The 17,812-nt window shown below is 40.7% G+C and overlaps 1 protein-coding gene across 1 annotated transcript in view; it reads right to left on the bottom strand.

The window, feature by feature from the left end:
• Positions 1-17,812, bottom strand: part of NIBAN1 (niban apoptosis regulator 1) — a 76,442-nt gene that overhangs the window by 12,653 nt on the left and 45,977 nt on the right. The window contains exons 6-9 of the mRNA XM_082484263.1: positions 8,537-8,652; positions 1,627-1,731; positions 1,370-1,532; positions 203-390 (exon numbers count right to left, since the gene is read on the bottom strand). Coding sequence (XP_082340389.1) covers positions 203-390; positions 1,370-1,532; positions 1,627-1,731; positions 8,537-8,652 — 572 coding nt within the window. The remainder of the gene's footprint in view (positions 1-202; positions 391-1,369; positions 1,533-1,626; positions 1,732-8,536; positions 8,653-17,812) is intronic.

Here is a 17,812-nt window from a genome sequence, read left to right as displayed (position 1 = left end):
GAGAGAAAGCAATCAGAGACAAATTTTTAATAGAGAATGTAACAGTGGCCCTCAAACAAATTCTGATATCTACACTCTAGTTGCACAAATACTGCAAGACTCTTAATGACAAAACCCAGTGCTAACATACTACCACCTGGGAAAGCAAATACGGCTTATCTTTGTGCTAATGTAAAAGGCTGCAGATACATTTTTGTCTTACCTCCTTCAGCTTTGTGATATCATTTGTCTTCTGGAAGTCCTGTATGATTTCATTAACTTCTTTATCAAAAAGTGAGCGGACTTCAGTGAATCCAGAACTCACCGGACCCATGAGCTCCTCCAATATGGATGCGAGAAATGGCTGGATATGTTCTGTGCAGCACTTCTGGGCAGGCTCAGAAACAGTGGCTGGAGTGCCAGACAATAAAACAGTTGCATTTAGGCTACTAAGAGATACAGTTAAAAAAGTAATGTGATCTACTTTACAATGAATTAAATGCCTCTGTGTTTTTCCCTGAAGTCACACCTCTGCAAAGATGACGAGGGTGATGAAAGAAGAATTTATAGTTTTATGAGTGACAATGAAACATCTTTTCCCATGCCCCACCTAACCAAACACCAGCAGCTTGGGGGGCACTGTGAGGGCAGAGGAAAGGGCAGCTGTCCGTGTTGATACACACTGGGAGGTTTGCACAGGGTGTGCCCACAGTGATTCTATAAGGAGTTATCCAAACTTGGTACTCTGTACTTCACTGAAAGCATCCTAGTCTGTTATGTGAGAATATCAACAGAACATCCTGACTTTTATCAAAACAGCTCCTAAATTATCAGCTTTTTATTTATTTGCTATCTTAAGCAACATCAACTAATGTTTTGCCTACTTTTCACACTCATTTTTATATTCATAGCAAAATTATAATTATTTCACATTAGTTTAAAACTACTGAAGAAGCTCTTTGGTTTAAGTATTCTTTGGTGGCTTATGAATTTGTCACATAACCAGAACCTGTTTTGTGGAGCATTTCTAGACATCAGGTCAAAACTGCTACGCTCACAATTATGCTCATGGAACCAGTATCTTCATTACATAAGGCTGTCCAAATGAAAATGCGAGCAGAATGAGCAACTCTAATCAGGATACACAAAACCTGTCAGCTCTAGGTCCAATTTGAGAAGACCTGGTATTTTCACCGACATAGCAGCCACAGGTATCAGTTCCCATCAAAGGCAGCAGAGGCTCAAAGCATTTGTTTTCTGAAAATTAGTGTCTCCATTTGGATTTTTCAAAATACATGAGGATTTCAAAACAACGACATCTGGTAATTTGAGCAACATAATGGGAAACATTAAAAAAATTGCTCCACAACACAGCTGTTCCTCCACTAACCTTTGATTTTTCCAGCTAAGAAGCTCTTGGAGTTCAGAATCTGATCCATGTCTGAGCGAATGGTTCCTTCAAGAGTTTTTGCAAAATCTCTGCATTCTTCTTTCAAGGTACTTAATCCTTCTGACACCTGCTGCTGGACTAAGCCATAAGTTTCTTCTATGATCTAAACCCAAATTAAATTAAGAAGCATAGATGAGAATCAGCACACGCAGACAACAGCTATAAGAAACAACTATTCTGTAAATATCAGTACTTACACCAAACCAGGCCCGCTTCCTATCATTCCTCTTTCCTTTCATTTTAGGCAGGATCATTGTCTGAAGGTTAGGCAGGAGTTCCTCCATCACAAGGTTGCTCAGGATCTATATCGTCAGAAGATTAAAATGACATGTCCACACACTGTTCTTTGTCTGAAAACTTGCATCACAGAATGATGTGCAAACACAAGCAACCTCAAATATACAATGGCTTAGCTATCCCAGGTTTCCAGAAGGACTGGATTTAAAATATTAGGTATGCTTGAGGGAAGCTCCATGCATTTCATCTGAAGCATTTTTCACTGAAAGACTTTGAGAGGCCATGCAACAACTGACTACAGATGAACTAAGATGCCCATTAAAATTTGCTGCATGCTATTATGAAATTGCCATGTGCAAATCAGTGGAGCTAAAATGATTGATATCAACTGAGCAACTAGATCAAAAACATTTGAAAACTTGGTTTGCTGACTGCTGCTTCCCCAAACTGACCTTGTTCTGGGACACTTACACTCTCCCAGGGGAGGTGTCATCGAGGACAAAATTGTCCTAGAGAGTCATCAGACAGAGGATGCTTCTAATAGGAAGATAATTGGCAAAAAAATAAATATATGACTGTACCAATGTGGATCTCTAGCACTTCTTCAGGTGAGCACCAACTTCACCATTAGAACAAGAAAAGAAGAGGATCCCAGGAAAAATAGGAATATAGGACAGAAATAGAATCCAGAAATACAGGTAATCTGTGAATCAAATAATTCTACTCTGATTATTTTTCAACAATGTGTAACATGATCCAAAAGGTTCATTAGCTCCAGACTAATCCTGAGGCAAAAGGGATGAAATAAATAGCTGCTGGAGTTTTTGAAAAACTTTTCAAGCAATTTCTTTTGTCACTAAAAGACAACTATACTGGTCTAAAAATAGTAAAACTTTCACATTGGAGAATGTATATATTTATATACATTAAAATCTCCTCTAGATTCTTGAACAAAAACATATGGAATATATAACCTAAGAAGATATTCTGTGACAAAGGTGCACAACAGCAGAAAGACAGGGGAAAGAAAAGTGTTAAAAGAACTCCTACACATCAAGTGTTCGTGATGGAATGTAGGAAAACTGAGGAAAAGGTATCATTGACCTATTTTTTGATTATTTCTGTAAGTGTATTGTCGGTCTATCATTGCTCTATTTTTCTAAATTGACATTGAGTACTTTTCTCCCTCAAGAATGTTTTCACTCTGAAACAGGGTTCAGTGGTTGTAGAAGAGATGCATCACCCTCTCTGATCCCAGCATCTAACTGGCAATTCAATCTTGCAGACGGCTCCAATTAGAAAGAAAAGACATTGGACTGGGAATACAGATGATACCAATTTGGGGGAGTGGTCAATATGCTGGCAAGCAAGGGTGCTATTCAGAGGGACCTAGATGGGCTGAAGAAATGGGTGGACAAAAACCTCATGAATTTCAGCAAAAGCAAATGCACAGTCCAGCATCTGGGATGGAACAACCCCATACACCAGCATAGGCTGGCAACAACTGGCTGGAAAGCAGTTTTGCAGAAAAGGCATCCTGGTGGACAAGAAATTCAACATCAGTCCTGCAGGGTGCCCTTGCAGCAAAGGGCAACAGCAGGTCAAGGGAGGAGAACGTTCCCCTCTATTCAGCATTTGTGAGACTGGAGTGGTGTCCAGTTTGGAGCTCCCCAGTACAAGACAGATCTTGACACAGCAGACGCCACCCAATTATCAGGGGATGGAACACATGACACATGAGGAGAGGCAGAAGGAACTGGGTTTGCTCAGATTTAAGAAGATAAGGCTCAGGGGAGACCTTATTGCTGTCTACAACTATATAATGGAGGATGTTGGGCAGACAGCCAGACTTTTCTTAGAAATGCACTGCGAAAGGAATCATAAAATCATAGAATGATTTAGGTTGGAAAGGACCTTGAAGATCATCAAGTTCCAACCCCCCTGCCTAGGCAGGGACACGTCTCACTAGACCAGGTTGCCCAAGGCCACGTCCAGCCTGGCCTTGAACACCTCCAGGGATGGGACCTCAACAACCTCTCTGGGCAACCTGTTCCAGTGCCTTACCACCCTCAAAGTGAAAAACTTCTTACTAATGTTCAATCTGAACCTGCCCTCTTCTAGTTTTATGCCATTCCCCCTCGTCCTATCACTACATGCCCTAGTAAAAAGTTCTTCCCCAGCTCTCCTGTAGGCCCCCTTTAGGTACTGGAAGGCCACAATAAGATCTCCCCGGAGCCTTCACTTCTCCAGGCTGAACAGCCCCAACTCTTTCAGCCTCTCCTCATATGAGAGGTGCTCCAGCCCTTGGATCATCCTCGTGGCTCTCCTCTGGACGCACTCCAGCAGGTCCATGTCCTTCTTATGTTGGGGCCTCCAGAGCTGGATGCAGTACTCCAGGTGGGGTCTCACGAGAGTGGAGTAGAGGGGCAGAATCACCTCCTTTGACCTGCTGGACACACTTCTTTAGATGCAGCCCAGGATACGGTTGGCCTTCTGGGCTGCGATCGCACACTGCTGACTAATGTTGAGCTTCTCGTCAATCAGCACACCCAGGTCCTTCTCCTCAGGGCTGCTCTCCAGCCACTCCTCACCGAGCCTGTCCCGACCCAGATGTAAGACCTTGCACTTGGCCTTGTTGAACTGCATGAGGTTGGCTTGGGCCCACTTCTCCAGCCTGTCCAGGTCCCTCTGAATGGCATCCCTCCCCTCCAGCATGTCTACCTCACCAAAGAGCTTGGCATCATTGGCAAAATTGCTGAGCGTAGAAGAAGTAGAAACTTGCTGAGGAAGAAGGTGACAGTTAGAAGTAGCAACAAGGGAAACAGTAATCAGGTATTAAGAAATATTTTTCACTGTGAGGGCAGTCATGGGAACAAGTCATGCAATCTCCAGCCTTGGATATCTTCAGATCTCAACTGCATAAAGCCTCAAAAGATGGCTTTGCTTTGAATGGGGGATTGGACCAGATAACCTTCAGAGATCCACTTTTACCTAAACTGTTCTCTGGTTCTGTGGTTCTCTTGATACCGTCACCCAGCTTTGTACAGAAGAAGCATCAGTCTGGCTTTTTCGACACAGAAAGAATGAAACAGTGCAAGACAGATTCCTGGTTTCATTCACGGGCACTTATTTCAGAATTTTTCTTCAGAATTACCCACTCAGGCCTTGCATCTCCTCTGCCTAGATTTGAACTACGACTTTTTCCTTGCCCATCCCACTCACATGCACCAAACTGGCAATAAATACACAGAGTTACAGGCACTGATTTTGAGAGTCTAGGCTTTCCTCTCCATTTTTTTATTTACGGACACTGTACCTCTGGCCTGAGAAAGCTGCAAGGCCTCTTTCTCCTGCACTTTCCTCTTGCTGTTGGCCAACAAGGCAAACTATGCAAGCAGAGGGAAGCAGTTCATCATGGGACCTGCTGTATTTCTATTTCTTTGTGATCTCAGGTCTCTGAACACATTTCCTATGGAGGCATCTATCAATGCTGGGGATATATGCTGGATTCTTGAATTTATCTACTTAAAGCGTCTTGATTTTGAACTAACTACCTCAGACCCATATTTGGTTCAGTCATTACTCATTTTCATGATCCAGAGGAGGGATGGACATCTTTTATTTCTGGACATGTTCTTTTTCTGTTCATAGATCTTGCCCAGGTATGTTTGTACTGGCCCACAGTTACAGATGCACAGCTGCCAATTTATGATGACAGAAGCAATACTATCACACATGTGCTATACAGAACAGCACATACTCCTTTCACCAAGGCTTTTTATCTGTCCTGACTGTACAGCACATATTAGATTGTCCACAGTCTCTTGAAAGCTTTGAAGTGCAGTGGATATCCTGCAAATCACAGAGAGATATAGTAACCCTATTAAAAAGCAGACAAAATGTATTTTAAGGTTCTGTACATCTCTCATTTACTCTGGCTAAAGCATTACTATCTTGCTCAACAGTTTCAGTGAAGTCTCACAAAGTGTGTAGTCTTCCTTCCTCTCCAGTGGGGCTCGAACAGAGTTTTTGCTAAGTGATGCGTATTTCAGCTCAGCTCTTTTCCTTGCCCAGCACAGTCCTCATACAAGGATCTCTGCCCCGATGCACCCAGCTGCTGGCTGATCCAATAGAGTGCAAAAACACCACTCAACTTTACATTTAGCAAAATGTAAAAACATTTTAGTATAGCAAAAACAAAAGCATGCCAGTGCTTTTTGCTTTTTCATTCATGCCAGTGCTTCCTGACATTCAACCTCACACATTATAGCTGCCTGAGCGGGTTTTAGGCGTGCACCAACACCACAACAGGGAAATAGCAGGAATGTAGACAGCAGAAGTAAGAAAGGATTCTGACTGCATGCCATGTAGTGTAAAACTGAGTACCTCCTGGGCATAAGACAGCCCCTACAGAAATATAACACACAATACCCTACTTATTAATATACCTGTAATATACCTATAATATGCAATATCCTATTATTGTTGTTTCGTATAACTTAAATTCTTATAGATTATGCCACTGCACCACTCAAATTCAGCTATGCTGACTCAAATACCTGTCAAAACCAATGGACTAATTCAGGTCCTAAACTAATGAGTCACTTAAAAATATCTCACAAATAACCCAAACTTGGAGCACCACAGAACCAAATAATAAATGAGACAATGGATCAAACATAGTCTGAAGAATCTGAGCTCTCTGGAAACAATTTTAAGAATTTTAGATTGGCTTTATATTTCTGTACTGAAAGATGCAATGTAGGGGTTTGTGGTTTTTTAATCCCTTATTTAGCTGTCCTTGATTTACCAATACGTTATTTCTACATTGATGTAGTACTGATCAATGGAGTTATGCTAGTTTAACATTGGTGTGTTGTAGTGCTCTCACTGTGAGGCTGTACCGTTGTTTATAACAAGCGTCAGAGATTTCCTGGTTTTAACCCTGAATTACCTACACTTTTTAACCCTGCACTTACCTACAGAAATACCATCTATGACTGAATTTATCCTTTGTTAGTAACAAAACATTAAAAATGAAAAAGAACAAAAACAAAGCCAGGAAAATGAACTTTCACAACACAAAAAGAAAAATTAGTAGTTCTTCAGCTGAGTGACTGGGTACTTGCTAATATTATAGCCATGTTGCAGTACCTAGGCAGAACTGCGTGAGCTAATGTTACAGAGACTCTGGCATTATAAATAAATGAATGTCAGGGAATAAATTTATTGGCATTCTGCAGAGATTTTTACAGCAACAAATTGTAGCTGGCTTGCTCCAGACTATTCACTTAGCTTGGATATTTGCCTAAAATAATTATTATATTTGGTCAAAGCAGGCATGAGAACACACTATACTTACAGAATGAATCATTACTAAGAAGATAATAGTGTAACTAGTCTGGATGTCTTCTGATTACAGTTCTCTTGAGGTATATGGGTTATGAGTAAGTAGTTGGCAAGCAATGGGAAAAATAAAACTTAAAATGAAACTAGCACTATAATAGCTCCGTAACTTGAGGGAGGAGGGGAGAAGAGAAAAACCCTCACTCCCTCCACTGCAAGGATGGGACTCCTTATACTAAGGAATTTATTATCAGATATTAGCAGAAAACTTCAATCCCTGACATGATGGCACTGGAAAAGACACTGTTTATGGATTCTTCTCCAGTTTCCACATTTTTCAGCATTTCAAAGGTAGGCTTCTCCTAAAAGAATAATCTGGTCCCTTAAAACAAAACCCTGGATTGTGAACTCTCCATCAGGCTTTTTTCCATTTCTCCAAAGGGAAGCCAGATATCATCAAGGAAAACACCCAGCAGCTGGTACTAAAGTAAATATTTGCTGCTGAGTGCTCAGTGCTTTGGAAAAAAATTATAAATCGGAGCCCAAATAATGTCTCAAATGCACTTAAAAGACATCTGGAGTGGTGCCAGAGGGATCGGTGGAGTTACTTCAGCTACCACCAGTGCTCCAGAGCTGCTCACTAAGGTCCCCAAATATGGACCCAGACCCTGAGCTTAGTGTCTCATTTCTGAAGAAATGAAGTACACAAATTTTTGGTGTTTCATTGTGATGTTACTCTGCAAGACTCTGTTTCAGAAGTCTGGCATAATAAGTAGGTCTAGTAATTTATCTTCTCAGGAATAACAGCTTCACTCCCAAAGAACAGGGAAAAGCAAAAAGAAGAGATACTTCAAAATTTATGTTTAGATGCTGTTCTGTTCTTTGTAAGGCCTGATATCCTACAATGGCATCTGGAGGCATTAGAGGACTAGAAATGGGAAACTGTTGTGTTTATTAACAAAGGTAATAGCAACAGAACTAAAAAATATCTCTTACCTGCAAAATAGCTGCCATGAAAGACAGAAACAGAGCACAGCCCAACGCAGCTGACAGAGAGTATCTGCTGCATACAAACCGTGGGTTCTGAGTTTGGTGCATATTGGTTTTGGTCTCACTGATTTACCAAAGCTATAACCAGCAGCAAATGTGGTAGCAAGATATTAGCAAGTGCCTTGTTTTAGACACAGCATTTATTCACCAATTGACCCCTTGGCATAAAATTAAAGTAGATGTATCAGCCTTTTGTGGAAACATGTCTATGCCTACATTCCAGCACAACAAAACAACTTTAGTTCCCAGTACATTTTCTTTCACTTTTTAGTAAAAACTCAAAATGGCATTTACTAAAAAAGAAATGTCACTTATGTATCCATAAGAAGTATCTTGAAATCTTGGGTATTTCTGCCTACTAGATTTTCTTTTTAAAAACACCATTTTTTCTTAAGAGGCTTTACAACCTTCACTATCCTCAGAGCTGCCATATCCAAAGCAAAAAAAAAAAAAAGCAGGAAGATATTTTCTTACCTCTTTTTCATTGCCGGTTATCATTTCCCACATCCCATAGTGGCCTTTCTCCTGCCGGAAGAACTGAATGGCTTCTAAGAACGCCTCGACTTCGTAAGTGGTCTGCTTGAGAAAATCTAAGGAAAAAAAAGTAACACAAGAGATTTATCCATAAATAACCTTTAAAAAAAAATAACTATCCTTCTTTGATGCATTTTCCTGTTCCATGTGCATCCAGCAGCAACATTTTAAAATCATTTACTAAACCTGAATGTCTGAAGACCTTGGGCTTTCATTAAGATTTAGAAGCGTAATGTTAACTATTGCATTGCACATATGAACTATCACAAGCCATCCCATCTAAGTTGATAAGTTAAACCAACGCCAGCAAGTGTTAATAGTGAGCACATGACAAGTAAGAGTTTTACGGCAGCAAGCATTGTCTATGGTATACTTTGACAAGGCAGTCATTAACATAGGAAAGCTCATCCCTCACCCTTATACCTATAAGCTATGTAAGGCGGTACATAGGAAGACTGACAACATGTACCAGGGCCAAGAGTAGGGAGGTTATACTTCTTTAATTTAAGATAAGATTAAGAACTTAAGATACTGATAGTCAGCTGATTGCAGCATGTTGTACGCCCTTGATAAATTGCTGAATCTTGAGTTAATGCTCCCCAATAATCTTCTCTTTCCTTTCTTTTGTTAAGGAATTAATGATCAACATGATTTTTCATGAACATACAATAAAACTGACCCGGACAAAGTAAGCACCATGCTCATACCAATTAAGCACAAAAGCTTCGGACAAAATTGTGCTGCTTTCCCTAAATATTTCAGGAATGTTTAACCATAGCTCCGGAGTATCTGGTTATCATCCACAGCTACTGCTGCTAGATGGTAGCTCTTCCCAAGAACAATGCAGGAGCCTGGAGACACTGTGGTACAAATGAGACCACAGCACGGAAAAACCCAAGAAGTAGCTGAGCTAGTTTGTTCTTACAAACTCCGGCTAACCAGTCATGCAACAGAAATTACATCTCAGGCAATTTATTCTTTCCAAACTGCTAAAGGCTTTCAAGATAGTTGCAGCCAACAGTCTTCTTCACATGAGAGTGCACCAAAACACAGGTAATTAAGACTGCAACAGCAGTCACACAGCAGAACTAGTTTGTCATGATTTGGGGAGAAACAGTCCCTCTGCCTCAAAATGTGGAAAAGTTCCCTACAGCAATTAGGCTACTTGACAAACCTGAGTAAGAATTTCGGGCTGAAAAACCACCATTGAAATACTTCAGGAATTTAAGTGCTGAGTCTTTGCTATGAAACAGAGCTTCAGGATTCTTGTGAGGATTATTATCTTAAGGGGAAAAAAAAGCTGCGATGCTTTCTTGTCCCCCCTTCAAGGTTATCTACTTGCAGCCTTGATCAGCTGAAGTCCTGTTGTGCACGTATTAGGAAGAAAGGAGGGAAGAACAATGGTGATTCTCTAAGGTAAGTATGCTCCTTTAAAAGATACTGATATGTATAAACAATTGTTATGTGAAGCATCAGAGAGTAAATTCTCAAGCCTTGTGTGTCAAGCAAGACAATTCTTTCAACTTGTTAATGAAACTTCTAAAGAGAGAAGCTTTATAGGAGGCTTGCATATATGCCGAGGGCAATAGAGGGATTATACAAATTATGGGAAACACAAAGGATTAACACTGCAGTAATGCCTGAAATGTATCCTCCATGTGCTTTACACAAAAAGGAAAGCTACGGAAACCTACAATTAATTTCATCAAGGCTTCACCCTGGCTAATGCTTGAAAACAGAACTGTATAGGTTTAATCTACATGGCAGGCAATGAGGTTTCAGAACTGCTAAGAGCCCACATGTCAGAATTTGCCCTTTCAGAGTTTCCCTTGGACGTTATAATTACTTCAGGAAGGCATGTTACACATGCTGAGGTGCAGGAAACACACTCTCAGTGCCACTCTATAGATACCATCCCTGTTTTGCAGATATTTGGAAGTCCAGAAAGATCACAGAATTTCTTCAAGCTCTCATGATGATCAAACATGAGATGATCAAAAGAGCCAGGTAAAATCCCAGCCATTCCTTCACTGCTACCTCCACAATTTATAGCATTTTTAATAGCGAGTCACAACAGGATGCTAAAATATCATTAAAAGAATTGCAAGTCAGGCTGTTCACTGCCAAGAGAAGATCCTCTGATGGCAGCTTTAATGAAAGAATGGAATATTCCACCTGATAATCTGCTGGAGCATTGCATCTGAAAGCTTTTGTCCTCCCAAAACTAAACTTGAATTTTTGACGAGAAGAGGGCCAGACTTGGCTGGGGGAAGGGAGCACTGCAGCTCCCACAGCCCTCTGATCATGACTCACATGTTTTCCTTCTTCACAGCTGTGCTCCCTCCTAACCAAAAGGGACAACAGACCATCCAAAGGGCTGGATCTTGGACCTGCTGAAATGATGATGAGCCAGTGCTGTCAAGAGTCTCCTTTCTAAGATCATCAAGTTTTAAACTCCATGCTCAAGGGAGTATTTTCTCTCTGTTCTGACTGTCCTCAACCCCACAGAGAAGAGTAATTCATTTGAATAGTTCATGGGAAAAACATCATGCTATAAGTACCATAACATCCCAATCATTCATTCTTTCCTATGCCAGTAAACACAGGAGAACAACACAAGTATGGCAGTGTTACTATAAAAACAGCTCAAAGTAGAAAGGAAGCTTTATCCTTCAAGGCTACTGCCATTGCTTAATTTAGGCAATTTTATTCTCACTTCCCATAGGAGGAAAAGATTGCATCAGTGATAAGGCACTGAACAACTAGATCCATCCAGCGTTGGGCTGTGCAGAAGCTGTTAGTGAGGCACACAAGACAGAGGCACATTCATGGGATATGGCTCAAGAAAAGAGAATTGTACCCAAGCTGAAAGGAGCTGCAGTGCACATCCTCCAAGATTTCAGCAGGGAAGCGCCAGGGCTTCTGTAAATTAGACCTAGCAGTTTATGAAAAGGCTAGGGGACTGTGGCAGGCTTGGCAGCCAGCTCCGTTATGCCATAGCAAAGCAAGAAAAACAATGAATAAGCTGTTGGGGTAGCCCTGCTTGCGTGCAAGAGAAAGGATGATGCGTGGGAGATGGAAGCAGACACTGCAGCTGCAAACAGGGCAGGTGGTAAACCCCAGTGGTATCAGGAACAATTGTTCATCAGCCGAAAGGACGACGTGTTCTTCACGGTCCTGAAAGCCCTCGCAAGGGCTTCCCCTAAAACAACTCTAGCTAGCACCTATCACGAGTGATGCATCTGTGCCCGCTGTTTGTAGAAAGTGGAGCTTGTTATGGGAGTTTGGTGCAGTGGTGGTTGTTGGTCATCCTCATCCAACTTCCATACAAAGCCATAAAGTTTACTGAATGTCCTCCAGCAAAAGGCTGGTGCAGCTTTACAGGTACCCAGACTGATGCTACGTGCTTAATCCAGGCTGGTCTTCACTTGGAAAATTACCCAAGCAGCTTCTCCATCTGCTAATGAACATAACATCAGCTTATTTGTGGAGACCAAAACACAATTCTGTTTGTCCTGTTTAATTTTAAAATAAGAAAACCCACCTAGAGACTCTTTATATCTTTATATATCCAAGTGTGGAGCCTAATTTTAGTAACAGATTCAATATTGCTAACCATAGATTCCTTTTATAAATATAACAGAATAACTGCTATAAAGCTCCTTTTAAAAAGATGGAAGGACATCTGGAAACACCATGACTTCATAAATCTCCCCAAATTTGCACATCTTTCAGAGGCACAGCTGAGTTTGTTCAGTACTGCAGAAAGCTGTCTGTAGGAATGAGCTTCCTTGCAGTGTATAAACAGTTTAAATCCCTCTTAAAAAAAAAAAAATCTCAAGCCTTAACTCGTCAAAATGATACACAGAGCACCAGGCTACTTGACACCCACTGAGTGCACTTGCATCTTGTGCAGAAGTGTTAAGAGGATCCCTTTCCTAATTTCAGCTGTATCCGATGTTTTGGCTGCTGTAGGACTTGCAGTCTCTGAATGAGGTGCTCCAGGCTATGAGCTGCGGCTTCCTCTCTGTCACTTGGCAGATAAATGTTTGGTCGTATGGGTAAGTAACGAGGAAATCTTCAGTCCCAAGTTCCTACGTGCTCTCCCATCCACAGCAGAACAGCTGCATCTTTGTTTGAAGATGGACGTGTCACTGGCACATTGTTTAAAAGCCCCTCGGTAAAGGCTATCTGAACAATTTTTTTGACTTGCTAACACTTCTTGTATGTGTCTAAAGACAGCAGTGGAAATTAATTGCCCTCGTGAATTCAGTCTCCTCCATAGCCATAGATCGACCAGTCCTAAATCAGTCAAAATACTGAAGAACTCTGTGCAAAAAATGCTATAAATAGGCCTCATTACCAGAGACTACAAGTGCTGGAGACCTCACTGCCTCTAGCTAAAATTGTGGATTTTTGGAAAATCCAGATAAAATGAAATCTGTATTCAAACATTCCAGTTCAAATTTTGTATCTGTATGTACTGCAGACTGCTGCATTGGGTCTTTTGCTGTGCTTTGTGGCAGAAAGCTCAAAACCAGCTGATGTTTAATCACTTAGATGATGATTTTTCTTAATTATGATCAAAGGAAGACACCTCTAACATTACATATCCTAACCAGCCACACTAACTGTTAAAAAGTATTTCAATATCCAGTTTAAACTGTGACCCCCTCTGAACAATAAATGTCATAAATAAAGTTATTCAAACTCATTATTGCAGCATGAAAGAGGCTAAAATGGTCATCAAACAACAGGAATGCCAATAGGTGTTTGAAGACAGACAGTGTATCATTTACCCCCTTAACAAACACAATGGCGACAAGTTGAGTCTTCATATAAGTAGCTGCACAGTTCATTTCTGTACCACTCATGCAACCACATGGAAAAGTCGGTGTTTGGGAAGAGCAGGGAAATGTTTCTTCAGCTTCTGGTGGGACTTCAGTTGGATGTGATAACCAGACAGCGAGAACTTTCCACCTCCCAGAACTGATGGGGTGCGTTACTCTACTGAGATACCAGTGGTTCACAGTTCCTTTCTGCATCTTGGCTAATTCTGCAAACTGGGACTCGCTGATTTTTGGACACAGCAGCAGCATTACTGCGTTAACTGTTCAGAGAGCCAAGGAAATGCAGTCAGGATGTTTTATGATGTGTAAAAACTGAATATGTCATTCTTCAAAACAAAATGAGTGCCCCTACTGCAATCCAATAAATGTCTTTCTCCCATATGGGCTCTTCTTACAACAAATTTATTACTTTTGTTGTTAATAATAGGGAAGGGGTATACTGACTGTGGACAAAGTGCTTTACCAAAGCGAGCTAAACCACTGAGAGTAATCTAAGCTTTTTGGCTGACATTTCACAAGAAGCTGAGGCCCAAAGACACGGATGAACAAGTGTTAAAACAGAATCCAGAAGTCTGAGCTCACAGAGCATGAGTTTTAATTACAGAAATGCTGATTCTGACATAACGCCCATTATCTGACTACCAAAACTCGGAAGTAATCCACCCCGGCTTCATCTGTTTCCTGCAGCACTCACATCGACGTATACGTTCCTGAGCTGGAGAGCTGACTACAGTTTGGTGAAAGATTCTGCACTCAATGAATATTATTTTCCCTACAGTCCTTGAATTCTTCCTGCAGGTAACTGTAATTAATATTAAAGCAATCTGGCACCCAATGATGGCCATATTTATAAGAGATGATCATGTAAAGGCCCACAGATAGGAAGGTAGCCTTGCCTGGCTCTTGCCTACCATCCTCAATAACTGCAGCTTTGGTCAAATTTCTCTTCCCAACACAAGCTGCTAACAACCTGATATACTTTTTAGTTCCCTCCTACAAGACAGTAGGGCCCATGAAAACTTCCTCAAATCTTCAAAAACCACAGGCTGACTTCAATTAAAGAGTGGGGAAGACAGAAGGACAGTCACTGGAAGGAAATGAAGATGGCTGAGGAGTCAAGTTTGGTGGCCTTTCACTGATGGGGGGAAAGCTTGTCACTTGCTATAATTTTTGGAATATGAAAAAATAGTAGAAACTGCATTTAATTTTATGTGATCTCACAATAATATTTCCTTGCTTCATCATCTATTTGGTGGAAAGCTGGCTCAGGTGAAGGCAGTGCCAAAACATCTGGTTTGTAGCTCTTTCTTGTTGATCACCTTATATAGCATTTTCCTGGGACAAGAAAAATCTCTGTACAGATATCGGTGAAGGGCCTTCCTTCTTGTGATGCTACAAATAGATAATAGGAGGTGGATAAAACTGAGAAATATTTGGAATTTTAAGTGTCTTATCTTCAGCTTTAGCAGTCTCAAAAGATAGTACTTCCACCATTTATGTTTTCCATTGGACACTGCTACCCTCAGCAGAAGAGATTTCATGCTAAGAAATGCAAATTACATTTTTCCCAATTTTCTTATCCTTCCCAGTTATCTCACCTTGGCATTTTGTTTCTTTCAAATATATTTAGATTGTTGTTCTTCCTCTGCTTTCCATTATACATACTCTTCAATAAAAAAAAATAATCAATTTCTAATTGATTTTTTTTAAATTTAGTTCTTTTAAAACACAAGTTGGTAAAAAAGAAAATAGATTATCCCAAACCAGAGGGAGGCTGCTGAAAGAAAAGGCTGCTATTTTAAAAGACTATGGTGTCTTAACCATCAACATACATAGGGCATTTCCATCTCTTGTATTGCTACTTCAAAGAAAGCCATTGTACGCTGCCAGCCACTGAAGGATTTGGGGTGAAGGCAGCTGGAAAATATCAGGGAATAAGAGATGTTCCTGCAGTTAAGGAATCGTTCTGCCAACCTCCCAACATCATAACTAGGTGACGCCTATCAAATAAAAATAAATGAGCATGAAAAAGAATGACTTCCCTTTCTAAGAGTGATCTTTATATCACAGGTTTCCTGCAATAGCATTTTTTTCTAGCATTTCTGGTAATATCTGCCTGGGACTTATTTGCTGTGGGTAGGGACTGTGGTGATTATTGTCTGTTGCTCATATAGTTTCTGTTTAATGATGAGCAACTTTCTACTGTGGGGTGTATGAGTAGTATCATCACACAGAGGATTATGGACAGCACACAGAGAATGTCTAAGAGAGAGCAAGACCATCCAATAATCATGTTATCAAATGATAAAAAGCAACCACCTGAGTTCCCAGCACATTTTAAGAGCTGTTGTTTGTAAGATATTACAGAAAGTTAGTAAGAAAGGCCATGCCCATCAACTGCAAAAAATAAGGTTCTGAAAATTTCTGTCTCCAAAAAATAAGCAAATGGTCCCAACCCAAAGCAGGTAGCAGGTAAGAAAATTAGAGTGAATCCATCTGCTTGAACTTGGGGAGATGAGGAGAGCTCAGGAACTGGCCTCAGGAAAAGATAGCTTGCACAGGGCTTGTACTACAGCTACCGCACCTCTGGAAATGATTCTCTGAATAAAAGGACACGCTGCTTACTTTTACAAAATGGAGTCCTGTCATATTATTATCTACATCCAGAACGAAGTGGAGTATAATGCCCTGGGTCTGAGAAGCATCAACCTCACAGCTCTGATGTTTTCCTGAGAGCAACGTACTATCATATTATTCATAGATCATGCGGTATAAAGCTGCTAACCGCTAACAGAAGCGAGATGAAGTCATTTCCAAACAGGATACAACCCTGCAATAATACGCTGTATTTATAGCAAATCAAGTTTTGCAGCACAAGTTCCCTCCGAGACCATCAAATCAACATTCAGCGGGTTTAACTGTTTGCTTTGCAGCACACAATGCCTGTATTAAAGCTGTTCAAAGCAGCATGAGACGGATTACAAGGTACCTCCCTCTGCTGGGACCAGCAGCTTCATGTTGCGTAGTCAAAAACATGAGTGCACCGTATAAACACACACAAAGAATCACAATATTGCTCATGTCCCACAATCTCCAAGCATTTTCCAAACCAGCTACTGTATTTCTGGTGCAGGTGAGAATTTTTCTGCCACTGAGCTTTGAAGCTGGAGCTAAAATGCAACCTTACACCCACACAAATGAGTATCTTCACAGCTCCTAAAATAGGCTCGGGTGGTGAGCACAAGGCAGTGGCTATTCTGCACCACCCCACACTTGGTAATATATAAGAAAAGGAGACTCAGCCCCAGGCATGGAGGTGACAGAGGCAGGCAGAACGTAATCGCAATTAGGATTTTTGCCCATTAATCATCTTGGTGTTTCAGAATGAATATACCTCCTACAGACAAATTCCTAACTACAGTACAGGCAAGCAGGCTTACTGGAAAAGCAAAAGCCACACTGAATGAAAGAACTGATGTTGCAGAACAAAAACATACCAGAAAGAGGAAAAATAGTCTTATTTTAAGCAAAATATTCTAAATTATACAAAAAAGCCTAAATTGTGTCCTGAAAAATTTAGTGGGTTTTATAGCGTCTCACAGGCCTCGTCAAAGATATTTATAGCAAAATGGTTTTGAACATTACAACATTTGCACATCAGTTTTGAAAAGTCCATTTGGACCTCAGATATGTGTCTGGTGAAAGACCAGCAGCCATGGTCTCAGCTACTCATGTGGTGTACAGGAGATCTGATCTTATTAACCATAAAGTGATTTAATTAATCAAAGTGCAGCAGCTGCAGCAAGAGAAGCCAAGACACAAGTCCCAGTTTTGAGTCAGGCAGATGATGGGCTGAATACTCTGTCTTCATTTGTACCTTTTCCTATACCCAAATTATCATGTAAACCTTCAGAAAGGTCTTGCTTTCATCCCAGTACAAAAGGACATTTTTCTTTAACGTCAAAAAACTCAACTTCCTCCTCAGTTCTACTTTAATGGTCCTTCCGCACATCATCTGAAAAAGGCAACAGGAAAATCCTTCTCTATAGCTGCCCTCTCTGGAGAAGAAAAACCACCCTGTTTGCAACATGAAGATTAAAAAACCTTTCCAAAATCCTATTTGGACTTGTGACAGCTGCTTTGCTCTGTACATGGAGATATATATCATCAGCTTAAGTATTTAATGTCATCTTCCTAACTTTTATCAATGCTTCAGTAATTATTTTGAATTATAGTCCAAGAGTTGGTAAGTCCTAAATCTACTATATACATGTAACATAGGAAAGCTAGAAATAATTACAAGAAAAACTCCTGCCAGCTGAAAAAGGAAATGTGGACCCAGCTAATGGCAACCTTAAAAGCCAGA

Source organism: Vanellus vanellus, assembly GCF_965231255.1.
Source record: "Vanellus vanellus genome assembly, chromosome: 5".
In the NCBI taxonomy this organism is placed as follows: domain Eukaryota; kingdom Metazoa; phylum Chordata; class Aves; order Charadriiformes; family Charadriidae; genus Vanellus; species Vanellus vanellus.
Note: the sequence above shows the minus strand (reverse complement) of the source record. Positions and strands in the feature narration are given on the sequence as shown.